This window comes from Dendropsophus ebraccatus, chromosome 2 (assembly GCF_027789765.1).
Source record: "Dendropsophus ebraccatus isolate aDenEbr1 chromosome 2, aDenEbr1.pat, whole genome shotgun sequence".
Lineage (NCBI taxonomy): Eukaryota > Metazoa > Chordata > Amphibia > Anura > Hylidae > Dendropsophus > Dendropsophus ebraccatus.
Window position 1 is genome coordinate 16,883,911 of NC_091455.1, and position 19,824 is coordinate 16,903,734.

At 44.5% G+C, this 19,824-nt stretch overlaps 1 protein-coding gene across 1 annotated transcript in view; it reads left to right on the forward strand.

Moving 5' to 3' along the window:
* ADCY8 (adenylate cyclase 8) overlaps positions 1 to 19,824 on the forward strand; it is a 206,677-nt gene that overhangs the window by 151,240 nt on the left and 35,613 nt on the right. Inside the window, exons 10-11 of the mRNA XM_069959623.1 lie at positions 1,583 to 1,683; positions 3,251 to 3,452. Coding sequence (XP_069815724.1) covers positions 1,583 to 1,683; positions 3,251 to 3,452 — 303 coding nt within the window. The remainder of the gene's footprint in view (positions 1 to 1,582; positions 1,684 to 3,250; positions 3,453 to 19,824) is intronic.

Consider the following 19,824-nt stretch of genomic DNA (forward strand, 5'->3'; position numbering starts at 1 on the left):
TCCTTTTTACAAGGCGCCAGGCCCACTCTATGCCCTGGAATCCCCCCTCAGGGAGTGACTGAGGGGAGGGAATACGGGTACACTGTGGGCGCCGGCCCCTTCTCCAGGTAGTAGAGTGGGTTGAAGTGCACATGAAGAAACCAGCGCCCATCGCCAGGAACCGGGTGGCATTTTTAAAAATGAACCGTGTCCCCAGGATCTCTGCACCGGGTAGTGAAAAAAAAAAAATTATCTAACCGAACTGGTACACTCGCTTTAAGCCTAACAGGGCCTAGTACTAAAGTCTGCTGAGCTATGAAGCGCCAGGCACTTACTCACACTTTACTGACCAGGGCTAGACTCATTTGTCTGGAATGATCCAGTGCTCTGGGGAGAGGAGGTTGGACTTTGGTTGGCAGTGATCAGTCTGACCTGAGGAAAAGGGTTAAACCGGGGAGACTCCTTCTGGTAGAAGATGTCTGAGAGACGGTCATGTGACCAAACTCCATACATCCTTGACATGTGACCCAAAAGAAATGGCAATACAGAGCACTGTTAACTTTTGCTTATCCATAATACCTCAGGGTATACAATACTAGCAGTGTAACAATTAATAGGCACAGTTTTTGTCACTTTTAAAGAGATTCAAAAACATACAGATGGTTGAAGTGCTGCGGAATCTGTGTGCGCTATACAAATAAATAAAAAGATTCCTTAAAGGGATTGTTCATCAAGATATTTTTTTCTTTCAAATCAACTGGTCCTAGAAAGTGCCATTGATTTGCAATGATCTTCTATTAAAAAAATCTCAAGTCTTCCAGTACTTATCAGCTACTGTATGGCCTGCAGGAAGTGGTGTATTCTTTCCAGTCTGACACAGTGCTCTCTGCTGCCACCTCTGTCCATGACAGGAACTGTCTAGAGCAGCAGCAAATGCCCATAGAAAACTTCTCCTGTCCTCAAGACTTGGAAAGAATACCACTTCCTGATGGACATACAGCAGCTGATAAGTACTGGAAGACTTATTTATATATTACAAAAAGTTTTGGTGAACTTTCTCTCTAACAGGATAATCTGCTATGCAGTAGAAAGAAGACTTTTGTCTCCAACAACTATAGGTGCTTATCTTATCAATGGATTCCCATCCCTGATTTAGGGCCCTTTTACACAGAAAGATTATCTGACAGATTATCTGCCAAAGATTTAAAGCCAAAACCAGGAACAGACTATAAACAGAGATCAGGTCATACAGGAAAGCCTGAGATTTCTCCTCTTTTCAAATCCAGTCCTGGCCTTGGCTTCAAATCTTTGGCTGATAATCTGTCAGATAATCTTTCTGTGTAAAAGGGCCCTTACAGGGTCACAACCTACAGCTGGCACTAGAAAGAGATTACTTTTGTCTGGCTATTTTGCATATTTTACCCAGGGGGCATTGCTTTAGAGTCTCACTACCTTGTGCTGGATCTTAATAAGGGGGAGCCCGCTGGGGCTTAGAGGTCAACACGCTGATCTTTTGCCTTGTTGTTCTGTCATTGTGTTATCATGTGGATAATTTGTGATGCATTCCATAATATTCAGATTTTTCTCTTTTTTTGTATTTCAGTATTCTCAGATGAGAGATGAAGTGTTCAAATCAAACCTGGTGTGCGCATTCATAGTCCTCATATTTATCACCGCTATCCAAAGTCTGCTTCCTTCATCAAGGTAAAGCTCATTTTCTATGTCTCTTCGGCAGAAATATTTAGAATAAATAGAATTCATCTAGTGACACAGGTCATAATAGGTTGATGGTTGATTCTCAGTAGAGAGGCTGCACTGTACTGACTCTCCTCTTCTCAGTAGAGAGCCTGCACTGTGCTGACTCTTCTCTCCCAGTAGAGAGCCTGCACTGGACTGACTCTCCTCTTCTCAGTAGAGAGGCTGCACTGTACTGACTCTCCTCTTCCCAGTAGAGAGGCTGCACTGTACTGACTCTTCTCAGTAGAGAGCCTGCACTGTACCGACTCTCCTCTTCCCAGTAGAGAGGCTGCACGGTACTGACTCTTCTCTTCTCAGTGGAGAGACTGGACTGGACTGATTCTTCTCTTCTCAGTAGAGAGGCTGCACAGTACTGACTCTTCTCTTCTCAGTAGAGAGCCTGCACTGTACTGACTCTTCTCTTCTCAATACAGAGCCTGCACTGTACTGACTCTTCTCAGTAGAGAGCCTGCACTGTGCTGACTCTTCTCAGTAGAGAGCCTGTACTGTACTGACTCTTCTCTTCTCAGTAGAGAGCCTGCACTGTACTGACTCTTCTCAGTAGAGAGCCTGCACTGTACTGACTCTTCTCTTCTCAGTAGAGAGCCTGCACTTTACCGACTCTTCTCAGTAGAGAGCCTGCACCAGACCAAGCCACCCCCTTCTCATTAGAAGATTTCTAGCAATATATGTATGTTAACCCATGCCTGGTACATTACAGTATAAAACAAGATAAAAAAAATAGTACAAACCAATGTAAAAGATCACAGACACAGATGAACCCCCAACCACAGGGACCCCATGTCTTGCCTGATATCCCCTAGCTATTGCCTCTAAGTAGAGGGATCATGTGGTTAGCATTATGACACATGTACTTAAAAGGTTTTTACTGAAAGTCACCCCCACCCCCTCCCCCCATCCTTTTTTCCTCCATTATCTCCCTTCGGTGCAGTAGTGGTGCATTTGTCCAGATATCCCTCTAACCATTCAATCCTCTTGAATTACATTAACAGCCTCCTAATTGTTTATCCGACCCCCAAGTGTGACCGACACATCGACTGCGGTAATTCCCGAAACAGAAAAAAAAACAACAACAAAAAAACTATTCTCCACTGCAAAAGTCAAATTGGAAATCCATTCATGCTCGTGAGCAGAAACCCTGTATTTTTGTAGGCGATAAAAGGAGACACAATGGAGCTCTTGAGTGGAGGTGTACTTAGTGAAATTGCTCTTCTTGTCGTACTTGCTATTGGCAAACAAAAAGTGTCTTTGGTTGAAAGGTGCCTCCTCAAGACGGTCGTCAAAATGAGACGCTACAAGTGTTTGAAGAACGTTTCCCGGTCGTCGTCGAATCTGAACAGACTGAAGTGGCGGTGTTGATAGACACATGGCTATATATATATATATATATATATATATATATATATATATATATATAGTAGCTTTCGTCTTTCTATCACTGAATTGTATTTTGACAGAGAACCACTAGAATGTTCTGCGCTGAACACACAATGTCTTCTCTTTCCCCTTTTAGGATGATGCCAATGGTAATTCAGTTCTCCATACTGATAATGCTGCACTCTGCGCTGGTCCTGATAACCACAGCGGAGGATTATAAATGTCTGCCCCTCGTGCTCCGGAAAACCTGCTGCTGGATTAATGAGACGTACTTGGCCAGGAATGTCATCATCTTTGCATCCATTCTGATTAATTTCCTCGGAGCTGTAATCAATATTGTAAGCAATTATATGACAAGAATCATTGCATTGCTGGGTGGTGAGCCGGGGGGGGGGGGGGTCTAAAATATCAAGGCTTATTATAGATGGAGCCACATGCCGGGCAACTACCTGTAAGGTAAAATGAATGTAGAATGTTTGTGTATGCAGCTCCCCTGCAGGTTCTATGTGGATCCTGTTTTATTAATTGGATGTAAAAGTGTAAAAAGTACCTTTCGTTTCAAGTCAAATCTCAGGATAAGTTGCTGTGTGTGCATGCTTGAGTAGTGGCGCTATTGCTGGACATTATATATCTTGTATATGGCATTTTTCACCAGTTTTCCCTTCTGCAGAAACCATCTCTAATTTTCAGTTTTCCCTAAGATAATGGGTGGAGTCCAGTCTCTATGGTATCTTCATAGATTGCACACACACAGAGAAGAGAGGATCCTGCCCCCTATGTCTATAGCACACCCTCAGAAGAAGGAGACTAGCTACTATGATGTCTCTCATACACTGCTCCCCTATATCTCTATAGCACACCCTCAGAAGGAGGAGACTAGCTGCTATGATGTCTCTCATATACTGCTCCTCTATATCTCTATAGCACACCCTCAGAAGGAGGAGACTAGCTGCTATGATGTCTCTCATACACTGCGCCCCTATATCTCTATAGCACACCCTCAGAAGGAGGAGACTAGCTGCTATGATGTCTCTCATACCCTGCGCCCCTATATCTTTATAGCACACCCTCAGAAGGAGGAGACTAGCTGCTATGATGTCTCTCATACACTGCGCCCCTATATCTCTATAGCACACCCTCAGAAGGAGGAGACTAGCTACTATGATGTCTCTCATACACTTCAAATCCATAATAGAGGAAATCCTGCCCCCTGTATCTCTATAACACACCATCATAAGGAGATTAGCTTCTATAAAGTCTCCCATTCACTGCACACTCATAGTAGAGGAAATCCTGCTGTTCTGTATATCTTTAAGACACCAACAAATGGAGGAAGATAACAGCTATGATGCATACAGAAAAGAAGAGATCTGGTTCCTAGTTAAATAGCACACCCTCAGAAGCAGCAGCATGGATGACATTAAAGAGCAGTACTGTGATATAATCCCTGTTGCGGGATCTAATACTTGCTGTGTGAGCTCTACAGCCTGGACTCCAGACTGATATATTGTACATAGCTAGTCCTGCTCTCAGCTGTATCCAGTGCAGACAATGCTCTGTGAGCTCTACAGCCTGGACTCCAGACTGATATATTGTACATAGCTAGTCCTGCTCTCAGCTGTATCCAGTGCAGACAATGCTCTGTGAGCTCTACAGCCTGGACTCCAGACTGATATATTGTACATAGCTAGTCCTGCTCTCAGCTGTATCCAGTGTAGACAATGCTCTGTGATCTCTACAGCCTGGACTCCAGACTGATACATTGTACATAGCTAGTCCTGCTCTCAGCTGTATCAAGTGTGGACAATGCTCTGTGAGCTCTACAGCCTGGATTCCAGACTGATACATTGTACATAGCTAGTACTACTACCAGCAGAGAAGTAATACAATTGTATCCAGTCTAGACAATGATCTAAATATTGGCATCATGTTACATAGACTGTATCCCTAGAATAATATAATATAACCTTTGCTGTATATACAGGGACAGTATGAGCAGAGCCATGTCATTATCATCCAGAGGGTGGGAGAGTTAATGACAACTCTGCTGTACGGCTGGAGACCTAGTATATAATGTAGTCACTAAACACACAGATAAAGCTCTGCCTGCACTCCTGTCACTCCCTGGTCCCTATGGGGGCGCTCTACTGGATCAACCCCTGAAGACTGCATCAGTCTATGGACATTTCTTTGTCTATTCGCTCTAATTCATTGCAGTTGCCATAAAGCAGTCACCCTGCTGCACTGTGTATACAAACAATACATAAAAAGAGAATCTGTTTCTAATATGGCCGCCACCAGGGAAGTTTTTATACATCAGAAAAAGTAGTTAGAACATTTACAAAAAAAACAAAAACTAACAATAACATTATTGTCCTCCACAGACTACATCTAATAAATAAACTATAATTACATTTATAAGACATTCCCTTTAATTGCCATTACATTTCAGGTAAACAGGCGGATTAGTCAGAGTCGTGGTAAGCTTCCAGACGGCCTCGGATTCTTGTACACTACCTCAGTGAAGGAAGCCGGGCCCCAATGGACACATAAAAGGTTGTGGAAATTCAAGGCTTCACATCAATTTGTTTCCTTCTTTGTCTCCTGTGGTCTCCAGGCCGGAGTTTGAAGGAGAGAGATAGAAAACAGGCCAGACGACTTTTTATGTTTTCCTAAAGTGTCCTTTAGATACTAGGGGGAAAAAAAGACCAAAAACATAAATCAGAGTAACGATTCCCTTCTGGTTATAACTTTTGCGTGACTTCTTCTTCTAAGTTCTTTGTGTCTTCTTCCGATTTAGAAAACTTTTTCTCCTTAAGGGATTCGCTTTGGACATTGTCTACTTGTTACAAGACTCCATTGATAATAAGCGATCAGACATAAAATGTAAGGAAACCTGGCTATAAGTGTTCCCTGCAGCGCCCCCGCAGGGGAAATGAAGCATTACACCGTGTCTATTCGCATTAATGTGTGGTCTGTGTACTGCAGGGCAGGACTGGTCCTCCAGAGTAATAGATGCTCTTCATAAAAGCTCACTATTCCGGCTAAGGGGTTATCCCTCTGTTTTCATGACCAGTGGGGGTTCTAGCAGTCAGGGATACCCCCTTTAACTCTCTATTAGAATATGTTAAAGTTGGGTTTTCTAAACTGGACAACCCCATTGAAGTACTATAAACCCCACACCCTATATATTTAAAAAAAACACTCCAGTTTCTTTATTGCCCATATAATACTCACTAAATGACTAGTCCTACAATGCCTCATGTTTCATTCCAGCTGCACCCATGCATTTCTTTACTTTAACTGGGTCATGTGATCACCAGACAGACCCACAAAAAAATTGCAGTGTTTAATGCATCAGAGGAAGTCATATTTTCCTACTATGAGACTTAATTGTTACCATCAGTCCCATTGACTTTCATTGTGGCAGCACTGATCATGCTTGACTTCCACTCCCTCAAAGGGAATCTGTCACTAGGTTTATTCCGCCTTAAATGAGGACAACATGAACTAGTGACAGAAATGCTGAACAGATCAGTGTATTACTTACATCATTCTGTTCAGCCGTTCTCCTAATATGCAGGAGAATAGGATTCTTGCCCCAGTTTGGATGTGGGTTAGAAGCTCAGTTTTATTAAAGTTAATGGAGGTGAACTGTAATACCACACACAACCTGAGGAAAGGGGTGTCGCTGTTTTTGCAAGAAAGTAATTGTGCCTTTTCTAAGTCATCCGGTTGTGCGATGAGGAGGAACCGGTGACTGAGGTCCTCCATCTAAGGGACACCATGAATTTCTCAGATGGAAAACCTCCATTCTACCCGGCACCCAGACAACCCCAGTAAATAATCCATAATCTTCCTGCCGGTGACTGAATAATATGTTTACACCAGTGTGTTCCTTACATTTCATACACATTTATTCAGCGCTCTCTTTCATGCTTATCTAACGCTCTGCAATTCTCCGTAACCACTTTGAAAAAGTTACAAAAGAAAAGAAAAAAGATTTATTGCCAGAGCCGCGTTCTGTCACATGAAACTAAAGCAATTTGCTTTCAATAAGATCCGGGGTTTTTTTTCCTTCTTTTTATCATAAAGAAGCCAAATTATGTTGGCTGCTCTCGCTCGGAAAACAAAATTTGCGGCTGAGAATTAAATCTGGGCAGCTGCTGTAAATACGAGGAGCACAGCTTGTATGCATCAGTATACAAATAGCCAGAACCTGATCCCACTGATTTACCAGGAGCCAGGCAGGCCGAGACAAGAGCCCAGGTCCAGGTGCATCCACCAGGGAGGGGGCAGCATCATATGGAGATCACTCCTATTGGAGACTAAATACCCTTCTCATTCTGCTGATAGATAGATTGTATAACTTATAATAATACAAAGGTTAATTATTATTCACATTATTCTGCATAAACTATTTAACCACCTTAGTGATATGCAAAGGCTTCGGTTGATAATCTAATGCAGGGGTGTCAAACCTGCAGCCCTCCAGCTGTTGCAAAACTACAATTCCCATCATGCCTGGCCTGCCAAAGCTTTAGTTACTGTACATCCCGTATTATACTCCAGAGCTGCACTCACTATTCTGCTGGTGGAGTCACTGTGTACATACATTACATTACTGATCCTGAATTACATCCTGTATTATACTCCAGAGCTGCACTCACTATTCTGCTGGTGGAGTCACTGTGTACATACATTACATTACTGATCCTGAATTACATCCTGTATTATACTCCAGAGCTGCACTCACTATTCTGCTGGTGGGGTCACTGTGTACATACATTACATTACTGATCCTGTACTGATCCTGAATTACATCCTGTATTTCTTTTATTAAAATTTTAAACATAACAATAAATAAATACATAAATAACACACCATATCGAACCAGAACAAAACAATAAATAGAAAAATGAAACCATAACATAAAGCACCGGTCCATCCCCACACTCATTCCTCCACACAGACAACCCATATACCTATATACAATATATACACCCATATACCTATATACAATATATACAGTACATAATATAAACTATTTAGATAAACATATTAATAAACTATATACTCTACTATATACAAACCTATATATACTACTATATACTATACACATATAAACACACCTATATACACTACTATATACTATACACCTATATAAATAACTAAATGTGAACCCCCTGGCCCAGTTGCATTGTGCACAACCTAATACCACAGACATAATTCTACTCAACCCAACACCAACTAAACAAGACATCATTACACAAATAAACTAAAACTAAACAAGACACAATGCAAAATAATAACCTACAACTAAACATACATATAATATTTTTTAATATATTTTTTTTTTTTTGGCCCTGAGCTGGTCCCGCATCCCATGCCCCCAGTACATGATCACAGACGTCCATGACCCAGCCCAGGATTTTATATATATATATATATATATATATATATATAAAAAGTCCCAACAAAGTCCCACAGAAGCCCCCTCCCCCCTTTTACCCACCACCCAACCTAGCACTAAACCCGAACCCCAGGTGCAAACAAAACATATATAATATATACAGTATATACAATTTATACAAGCATACAAAGACAATGACAATACGCAAACTTTTGAAAAAATATATAACATACTAAACCCAACAATAATGAGACTTCTCAGCCCCACACACAGCCCGAAAGCCCAAGATCAGCGCCTGCAAGCCCTATACTCCAGTATCTCTACAGCACAAAACAAAGACTAAGGTGCCAGCATCAGCCCACCACCAGGAGAGGAGACGCAGGCTAAGGAACCTTATAGGCAAAGCCCCTCGAAAGACAAGAGGCCCTACCAGCCCCCAGCCTCTCGTACTCCAGAGAGCGCACCTTCACCAGGTCACCGAGTGTGCCCCTAACCACCTCATCCACAGGGAGGATTTTACGCTGCGTCGATACTAAACACCGTGCACTCCACGTGTGGTACCTGACCACTATGCTGACTAGGAATAAAGTGCTCCGGTCCTAGCCACCAAGGTTTCTGAATGCTCCATAGGCCCATTCCGCATAGGAGAGGCGGGCCAACCTGGGCCACCCGATGGAAGCGCCCACCCTGTTGTAAACCTCTGCATTAAAGGGACAATGAAGCAGAAAATGCTCCATGCTTTCCAGCATGCCTCCACACTCCTCCCGGGGACATCCCCGATCCTCAGAGCTCCTGCACTTCAGATTGTCCCTCACATAGTTTCCCATGGAAGCAGCGCCAAGCCAAGTCCCAAAACTTTAAGGGGACCCTCATGGAATTCAATAGGCCCAAACCAACCTCCAGATCCCGACTTGGGCAATCCTTAAGCGCCAGCGGTTTCTGGAAATGGGATGACAGGACCCTATTGTCAAGGAATTTCCTCGACAGAGTCCTAATCTCCCACATCCCCAAACCCCTCCGACGAATGACCTTCAGAACCAGGGTAGTATAAGCCGGAAGATGCCCCACACGGGCATCTTCCGGCTTATACTACCCTGGTTCTGAAGGTCATTGTGGAGATCCTTCACTTGCCCTCCTGTCTCCCATTCCTGGAAGAAAGGCCGAAACCATCCCCTACAGGAGAATACCCACGGAGGAGCCCTCTCTTTCCAGAGGTTTGCAATGTTGGTCTTAAGAAAGGTATTCACAAGGAAAACCACGGGGTTCACCATACACAACCCCCCTTGTCTCCTCGTACGGTAAGTAACCTCCCTCTTGACTAGGTTCAGTCTATTCCCCCATAACAGTTGGAAGAACACACTGTAGACCCGAGTCCAGAGAGGTTCTGGCAAAATGCAAACACTGCCCAGATATATCAGCAAAGGGAGCAGGAAAGTTTTGATCAGGTTAACCCTTTCCCTGAGGGTCAAAGACCAACCCTTCCACTGATCCACCCTCTGAGCGGCGATCTTGAGCCTGCTGTCCCAGTTTTGTTTGGGGTAATCCCCTTGGCCGAATTCGATGCCGAGAACTTTTGCAAACTCCTGGGGCTCTGGAAGGGTGTCCGGGAGATCAAATCCAGGATCTCCACCTCCCAGCCAGAGACTCTCACACTTATCCTGGTTGATCTTGGACCCAGATGCCTCTGAGTAGCGCTCCACCTCTGACATCACACACCGCACCTCCTCTTGCGTGGAGACGAATATGGTGACATCATCGGCGTATGCTACCACCCTCAGAGTGGAATCCGGCACCGCAGGGTCCATTCTCACCCCTGCCAACGGTCCACAATCAATCCTCCTAAGGAAAGGATCAATTGCAAACACGTACAACAGTGGGCTCAAAGGGCAACCCTGACGGACACCAGACCCAACCTCAAAAGAGCGGCCAATCCAACCATTCACAAGCGGGAAACTCTCTGCCCCTGTATACAAGGTCTTAAGCCAATCAACAAAAACCCCCGGCAGGCCATATCTCAGAAGAACAGACCAGAGGTACTCATGGTTAACCCGATCAAACGCTTTTGCCTGATCCAAGGACAGCAAGTACCCCTTCCAATGACCCGCCCTACCCTGCTCCACAGCCTCCCGGACACCGAGCACAGCACTAAAGGTACTGCGGCCTGGAACAGAGCAATGCTGGGCCCTCGAAAGGAGCTGGGGTGCAAACTTCACCAGCCGATTAAACAGCACTTTTGCCAGAATCTTTCTGTCCGCATTGAGAAGCGCTATGGGACGCCAATTCTCAATGCGGGACGGGTCTTTACCCTTTGACAAGATGATCAAGGCTGACCTCCTCATTGACCTCGGCAGAGTGCCCGAGGAGAGACACTCATTAAATACCTCAGTCAAGAGGGGTACCAAAGTGTCCTTAAAGGTCTTATAGAACTCAGATGTTAAGCCATCTGGACCGGGTGACTTCTTGAGGGCAAGACCATCAATAGCCACCCTGACTTCCTCTTCTTGGATCATCTCTGTCAAAACGTCAAGAGAGGGGTCTACCCCTGGTTCAGGGACGGTTTCAGTCAAGAAAGCTGAGGCCTTATCCCGATCTAGATCTTTCCTCCCCAAGAGGTGCGAGTAAAAGGATCTGACGACCTCCAGGATCCCCGATCTGGACCTTTTCAGGGATCCTGTACTATCAATCAGTCCTGAGACGATTTTACTATTCACTGACATCTTGCAGTTTCTGTAAGGGTCGGGCGAGCGGTACTTCCCGTAATCCCTCTCAAAAACCAAAGATGCGTGTCTATCATACTGACACCTCATGAGCAAGGCTTTCACTCTGGAGATATCATCACGACTACCTCCAGTCGAGACAAGACGTTCAAGTTTCTTCCTCAGGCCCTGGTACAGGCGATACCTGTCCAGACTCCTGAGGCTCGAGAGCTGGCGGAAGAATCTCGCAACCCTTTTTTTGAACATCTCCCACCACTCTGACTTACTGCTACAAAGGCCCAGCAATGGTACCTGGCTCTGAAGAAAATCCTCAAAGGACTGTCTTATTTCCGCTTCTTCCAAGAGAGACGAATTGAGCTTCCAGTAGCCTCTACCCATCCGGGGGGTCTCTGTAACATTCAGAGAAAACAAAATTAAACAGTGGTCGGAGAACTCCACCTCAACAACGGACACCGCTGAAGAGACGGCTTCCTCCTTTAAATAAAACCTGTCTATCCTGGACCTACAACTACCCCTATGATAGGTGAATCCCGCGTGGCCTGGTGTATGCCGGATGTGAACATCCACCAGGCGAGCCTCACTAGCTATACTATTCAGAGCGACGCCATCATAAGTCAGCTTGTCTCTGGAACCTCCCCTATCCTGGGGCCTCGTGACAGCATTGAAGTCCCCTCCAAAGACCACCTGCCGACTTGTAAAAAGATAGGGCTTGATCCTCATAAAGAGACACTTCCGATCCCACTTGGACTGTGGACCATAGATGTTAATAAGGCGAAGTTCTTGTCCCTTCATGAGGACATCTAGAATCAGGCACCTCCCCATTTCTAACTCAATAACCCGTCGGCATTCTACCGGTGCGGCAAAAAGTACCGCCACCCCGCTATACGGCTCGGCCTCAAGAGACCAGTAGGAGGGCCCATTCCTCCATTCCCTTCTGGCTTTAAATATAGATGACATGTCTGTTAGCCTGGTCTCCTGCAAAAAGAAAATGTCAGCATTAATGTGGGCAAAATAATCATAGGCCGCAAATCTAGCCGTATCTGACTTAATGCTGGCTACATTAATGGAAGCCAGCGTCAACGGAGAGGGTGCCGCCATCATGGGTGATTGAGTTAGACGGCTTTCTTTTTCCCACTATCCTTTCCATCCTGCCCGCCACCTTCCTCATCTGATGATGGTTTACCCCTCTTTAGTGAAACGGATGTATCCATGTCCCCTTTATTTACATTTTCCTCGTCCTCTGACTCTGGGCAGATCCTCCCCCCAAAGGAAATACGCTCCCCAGGGAGAGAGGATTCAACGTTCCCTGCAGGCCCCCCCCCCCCCCCCCCCCCCCGTCATTGCACCAACCGTAACCTCACCCTGTGCCTCCTGCAACTCTGAGGAGGAAATATCTTGGAGGGTTTGGAACCTGTTTGAGAGATGGTTGTACCTTCCTTTGGCATCTGGGGGGTGGGAGAAGATCTTACATCTCCCCTTTTCTTATTCTTTTTAGTACCCCGCTTGTTCTCCACCCATCTCCCACTATCAGAGGCGGTCTTTGGCACCAAGCACCCCAAGCGATCGCTTGGGGCCCCCAACATCCAGGGGGCCCCCACACCCCGCTCTTGTTCTTAAGACTGCTGGACAGGGCCGCTGCCCCCCTCACTGCTGCCATCTGAACTGTAACTATGAGCACTCGAAATGAGCGCTCATAGTTACATGCAGCAGCACTGACAGGGCGGGAGACATTGGCCCCCTTCCTGACAGTCACAGGAGGTCTATATACAACTGGGGCAGCACACAGGAGGTCTATATACTTCTGGGGGAGCACACGGGGGGGGCTATATATAACTGGGGGAACACACAGGGGTCTATATACTACTGGGGGAAGCAAACAAGGGGTATATACTACTGGGGGCAGGACACAAGGGGTCTATACTATTGGGGACAGCACACAAGGAGTATATATTACTGGCGGTAGAGCACAAGGGGTATACACTACTGGGGGCAACACACAGCGGTCTATTGTTTTGGAACGCGTGTCGAGGAGGGGCCCCAGACATAACTTCGCTTGGGGCCCCAGAAATGCCAAGACCGCCCCTGCCCACTATCCTCATCCACGCTCTCACCATGGGAGGACAGTGAAGAGATGGCACCTTCTTCTTTCCGAATCCTCCAGATCTCCTCATCCAGATCACTGTCCCTCAGAGCCTCAGCAGTAAGATTGGCCTCAGGGATGAGATCAGAGGTCACCACAGTTGCGCAAGGCTCCTGAGACTCCCCCATCTCCCTCTCCCTTTGGCGCTTATCCCGACGCCTCAGTTGGGCTGGCGTCTTTTGCTTACTTTTCTTCCCTGGCTCTTTTACTCCTTCACCTCCGCCAGCTGCCCCCCCAGTAGATTCCTCCTCACGACCTTTCTCCACCGGGGTAACAACTGCATTGGCAAAGGAACGAGGGCAGCGACTGAATGGGTGACCTAAGTCACCACACAGGTGACACCTAATCTCCACACAGGATGCAGCGAGATGGCCTATTTCCCCACACAATGAGCACTTCATCACTGAGCACCTAGCACTGAAATGTGTGGGGTCACCGCACCTGTGACAGAGCTTAGGCTGACCCTGGTAGAAGACCTTCGATCCCTTCCTAGGCAGGTGGCAGATGGTATGTGGGTAACGGTGTTTCCTGAATACCTAAGTTTGACCATAAAGGTCCAAGCCCCTGACCAGATGCCATATTCGTCCCTGTTCTTTTTTGGGACTTCCACCACCTCTCCATACCGGCCAAGCCACGTCATGATGTCAATACACGTCATGATGTCATAGGTCTGCCCCGTCTCTTGGGACCGCTGCACCCCCCAATCTTCCTCCACACCTTCATGGGCAGACAGCCTTGCTCCAGGAGGAGTGTCACTGCACAGATTTTCCTGGCTGGTTTCCATAGTTGTTCCAGAACTTCTGGCACTTGTAGTTCCACAACTTGCTATAGCCTTGCGGCTACCCTTTGTTACCTCTGGTTCAGGGGCGGCTGGAGAAGCATCGCTGCACCTCCTAGTAGAACGCCTCAGCCCTTGGACCTCTGATGGTATTCCCTCTGTTGGTCGCTGGATTCCTCTGCCCCCCACGGACCTGGTTCGGGGGGCAGGAGTTGGGACTCTCCTTGGCTCGCTCATGCCTGAAAACCTGCTCCCTCCCTGGGGAGGAGAGAGCAGGCCCAGGGGCAGATCTTCCTTGCCTGGAGCTCAGGAGCAGCAGACACGCACAGCCTCACACAGCAGGACCACACCCAAAACTAATTGGAGCTGCAATCACCACTCCAGAGCTGCACTTGCTATTCTGCTGGTGGGGTCGCTGTGTACATACATTACATTACATTACTGATCCTGTACTGATCCTGAATTACATCCTGTATTATACTCCAGAGCTGCACTCACTATTCTGCTGGTGGGGTCACTGTGTACATACATTACATTACTGATCCTAAGTTACATCCTGTATTATATTCCAGAGCTGCACTCACTATTCTGCTGGTAGAGTCACTGTGTACATACATTACATTACTGATCCTTAGTTACATCCTGTATTATACTCCAGAGCTGCACTCACTATTCTGCTGGTGGGGTCACTGAGTACATACATTACATTACTGATCCTGAGTTACATCCTGTATTATACTCCAGAGCTGCACTCACTATTCTGCTGGTGGGGTCACTGTGTACATACATTACATTACTGATCCTGAGTTACATCCTGTAATATACAAACCACCAGAGAAAGCTTATGCAGCTGGGATTTCAGCTCTGAAGACTACAGCATTATGAATACAGCTCTGAAGTATATGATGAGTGTGAGATAAGTGATATAATGTAAAATATATTATGTAGATTCCTTCTCTCTGTAATCCATAGGATGGCGGCTGTATGGCTGGATTCCCCCAGTGTCCGGCTCTATCCCTTATTTTCCCGGCCTCGCTCTTGATCCGTTTTCCCGTTTCGAGGCTCTCCCTCCCTTCCTGGACTTTATTACGACCGTGTTTTTCATTCATCTCGGCATCACATAGTAAATTGAATCAGCTTTTACGTTGACAGATATTAGAGGTTAATATTAGGTTATGTACCGAGCTCTTTTCTAAATCCGATTGTACTTTAGTTCTTTCCAAGAAAATAAATCCACATATATTGCTTTTTGATAAGGTTATACGCTTCCCCATATGTAGCTGTAATCGCTGGAGTAACTGTATAGACAAGTAACAAATCCATCAGCTATCATGTGCTCAATAGAGATGTAGTTATGTAGTAGGGAGGCAGGAAAGGTCATTGATACAAGAATAGGAATCTCCGAATTCCCAATGCCAGGTAGGATGGTGCTTTCTGCTGCCACCTCTGTCCATGTCAGGAACTGTCCAGAGTAGCAGCAAATCCCCATGGAAAACCTCTGCTGCTCTGGACAGTTCCTGACATGGACAGAGGTGGCAGCAGAGAGCACTGTGTCAGACTGGAAAGAATACACCACTTCCTTCAGGACATACAGCAGCTGATAAGTACTGGAAGAATGGACATTTTTAAAATAGAAGTAAATTACAAATCTTTATAACCTTCAATAACCAGTTAATTGAAAATAAAAAAAATAGCTAGAGTACCCCTTTAATTGCAAAGCCGTACTCAACCTGCACTGAAGGCTGCAAGAAAACAGTATTTTTCTAATCCTGGATAACACCTTTAATAGCCTATCCTAAAGCTACTACAACCTATTGGAGGTTGCATCCTCGCAAGTCAGTGCTCAACCCCTTAAAGGGATTATCCAGCGCTACAAAAACATGGCCACTTTTCCCCCTCTCTTGTCTCCAGGTCAGGTGTTGTTTGAAATTAAGCTCCATTTACTTCAATGGAACTGAGTTTGAAACCCCAGCCAATCTGGAGACAAGAGAGGGGGAAAAGTGGCCATGTTTTTGGAGCGCTGGATAACCCCTTTAAAGATCCCTGAGATTTTTTTCTGCACTAAGTTGCTGTCATCTGACAGCTGGTCCCTTTTTTCAGACTATGGAGCTAAGTGCACAAATCAATACCTAACAGCGGGTTCTGTGATACGTCTGATTTTCACATTTCCAAATGAGAAGATCCTAAGATCTTCAGGGGGTTTTGTGTATATTATTCTTATACATTGTTGTCTATGGGCTTTAAGGGGTACGATGGAGAAGAAAAAATGTTTTTACATGTTATACCGATTTGTTATTTACTTCTATTAAAGAATCTCCAGAGTCTTCCAGTACTTATGAGCTGCTGGATGTCCTGCAGAAAGTGGTGTATTCTTTCCAGTCTGACACAGTGCTCTCTGCTGCCACCTCTGTCCATTTCAGGAACTGTCCAGAGCAGCAGCAAATCCCCATAGAAAACCTCTCCTGCTCTGGACAGTTCCTGATATGGACTGAGGTGGCAGCAGAGAGCACTGTGTCAGACTGGAAAGAATATAGCACTTTCTGTAGGACATACAGCAGCTGATAAGTACTGGCACATTTTGGCATATATTTGAAAGAATACTTTAAAGGGGTTATCCAGCACTACAAAAACATGGCCACTTTCTTCCAGAGACAGCACCACTCTTGTCTCCAGCTTAGGCGGGGTTTTGCTGCTCAGTTCCATTGAAGTGAATGGAGATCCTGAACTGGAGACAAGAGTCGTGTTGTCTCTAAAAGAAAGTGGCCATGTTTTTGTAGCACTGGATAACCCCTTTAATATATTATGTGGCAACTGTAGATGAAATGTCTGGATAGGTGACATGTCTGATCATTGGGGGCCAGCCAGTCACCCAAACAGGAGTATAATGGTGCAGCCGCCAAGGGTGTACTCTACCTCCCTGTAAGAAGTCTATAAAACTGCTTAAGGGGTTGTCCAGAGAAAATCTTGGTGTCTGAAAATTATATTGATTTGTAATATACTTCTATTAAAAAATCTCAAGTCTTCCCATACTTATTAGCTGCTGTATGTCCTGCAGGAAATGTTGTTTTATTTTTCAGTCTGACACAGTGCTCTCTTCTGCCATCTCTGGCCAACAAAGGAACTTTGTCTCGGTTTTCTATGAATCCCCATAGAAACCTCTCCTGCTCTGGAAGTTCCTAAAATGGACAGAGGTGGCAGCAGAGAACGCTGTGTCAGAAAATAAAACAACATTTCCTGCAAGACATACAGCAGCTAATAAGTACGGGAAGACTTGAGATTTTTTAATAGAAGTAAATTACAAAGCTATAAAAGTTACTGACACCAGTTGATTTGAAAGAAAAAGATTTTTGCTGGACAACCTCTTTAACTTCACTGGAAAGAATACACCCCTTCCTGCAGGACATACAGCAGATGATAAGTACTGAAAGACTGGAGATTTTTTTTTATATAGAAGTAATTTACAAATCTATAGAAATTTCTGACACCAGTTGATTTTAAAAAAAATTGCCAGAGTACCTCTTTAAAAGAGGAAATATGATGATATATTAGGTTCTCTTAAGATGTTAAAGCTGATGAGATTCGAGGTATGAAAACTAGATAAACCTTCTCCACTCCAAAACTTTACCAAGCGCAATGAATAATAGACCAGAGGCACAAACCAATCGCTATATTGATCCTGAAGGCAGAAGTACTTAGCACAGCAATCATAAGCGCCCATAATCACAATATTTCATTTATATAGTATAGTCAGAGAGCGCAATAAAAGCTGGCGGCGCTGTAAATCCCGCCTCACTCATAATGCTATTTCATGTTCCATATCAGCAATAAAATATGTGCTGGAGCTTAATAAGGAACAAAAACAGTACTCTGCTGAGAGAGAAGGTTACACTGTGACACGGGACACAGGGGGTTAAAAAAAATTATAAAAATTACATCTAAAATAATAAAAATGTGTTCTGCGCTAAGGACGATAAAATATTTTAATAAAAATGTTCTCAGATAAATCCAGTGACGTGCGCTGTAGGGAATAATAGCCGATATATGATCCAGGACAGGTTTATTTAAAGGGGTATTTTAATTGACTAATAAATTATAGAGTAAAAATATATTATTTAATGACATTTATTTGTCATATTATTCAATAGAATCTGTTGTCAGAGCTAATTATATCCGAATATATTCTGTCCAGATCGGGGTGGGGCTCCTCGCAATGGCAGCACAATATGAGAATGTGTAGGGCTGGGAGTAGTAGTAGGAGTGGTGGTAGTAATAATATTAATAGTTGTATAGTAGGAGTAGTAGTAGTGGTGGTAGTAGTAGAATTAATAGTAGTAGTTGTAGTAATACTGTGGTAGTATTAATTGTAGTGGTAGTAGAAGTACTAGTGGTAATACTGTAGTAATAGTAGTATTACTAGTAGTGGTAGTAGTTTTAATAGTAGTGGTGGTGGTGGTGGTAGTAGTAGTAGTAGTAATATTAATAATAGTAGTAGTGATGTTGGTGGTAGTAGTAGTAGTATTAATAGTAGTAGTTATAGTAGTAGTAGTACTGTGGTAGTAGTATTAGTAGTGGTAGTGGTGGTGGTGGTAGAAGTAGTATAGTAATTTAATAGTAGTAGTATAGTAGTAGGTGGTGGTAGTAGTAGTAGTAGTAGTAGTAGTGTAATAGTAGTGTTAGTAGTAGTGGTGATAGTAGTAGTGTTATTAATAGTAGTGGTAGTAGTATTGGTGGTTCTAGTATTAGTAGGAGCAGTAGTAGTAATAATAATAAGAGTAGTAGTATAGTAGTAGTAAAAGTAGCAGCAGTAGTAGTATTAATAGTAGTAGCAGAAGTAGTAGTAGTAGTAGTATTAATAGTAGTAGTAGTAGCGGTAGTAGAAGTAGTAGTATTAATAGTAGTAGTAGTAGTAGTAGTATTAATAGTAGTAGTAGTAGCAGTAGTAGCGGTAGTAGTAGTAACAGTAGCAGCAGTTCTAGAAGTAGTAGAGTAAATGTTATTCTGTAAAACAAATGAGAAGAGAAAAAAACATTCAGAAACAGCTGTATATGTGATATTACAAGTTACTGTACAGTATAGCAATCATCATGTGGTGTATAATGTATAGTAACTGCATAAACCTGAACAGCAGCAGTTTGTAGAAACAGGAAGGAGCTGCAGATCCCCATAATGCAGTAGAGTAGTACAACAGGCTAGAATAGAGAAGCAGGGCTGCTGTCAGAGGTCTGCGTGGTCACATGACAGCAATGTGGAAGGGGTGTGTGTTCAGCATGGACCAATCAGGAAGTGAGAATCACAGAGGTGTGCAGGAGGACAGTGACAGAAACTTCTCTATAATGCAGTGTGTATAGCTGAGTGTAAGTGCAGGCACAATATAGCAGCAGTGTGTATAGCAGAGTGTGAGTGCAGGCATATTATAGCAGCAATGAGTATGGCTCAGTGTAAGTGCAGGAACATTATAGCAGGAATAGAGAGGATGGGAAACATAAAAGCTGACAGAGACTGCAAGGAGCATGAAGGAATGAGCAGTACAGATGTGGGCACATACATGCAGCGCTCTGTCCGGGGAGAGAGGGGTTACAGCTAAGAGATTACCTCCACAGTCCTGTCCCCTGATGTAAGCCCCAGCCTGAAGTGGATCAGCTATGATTTGGAAGGCTGCAGA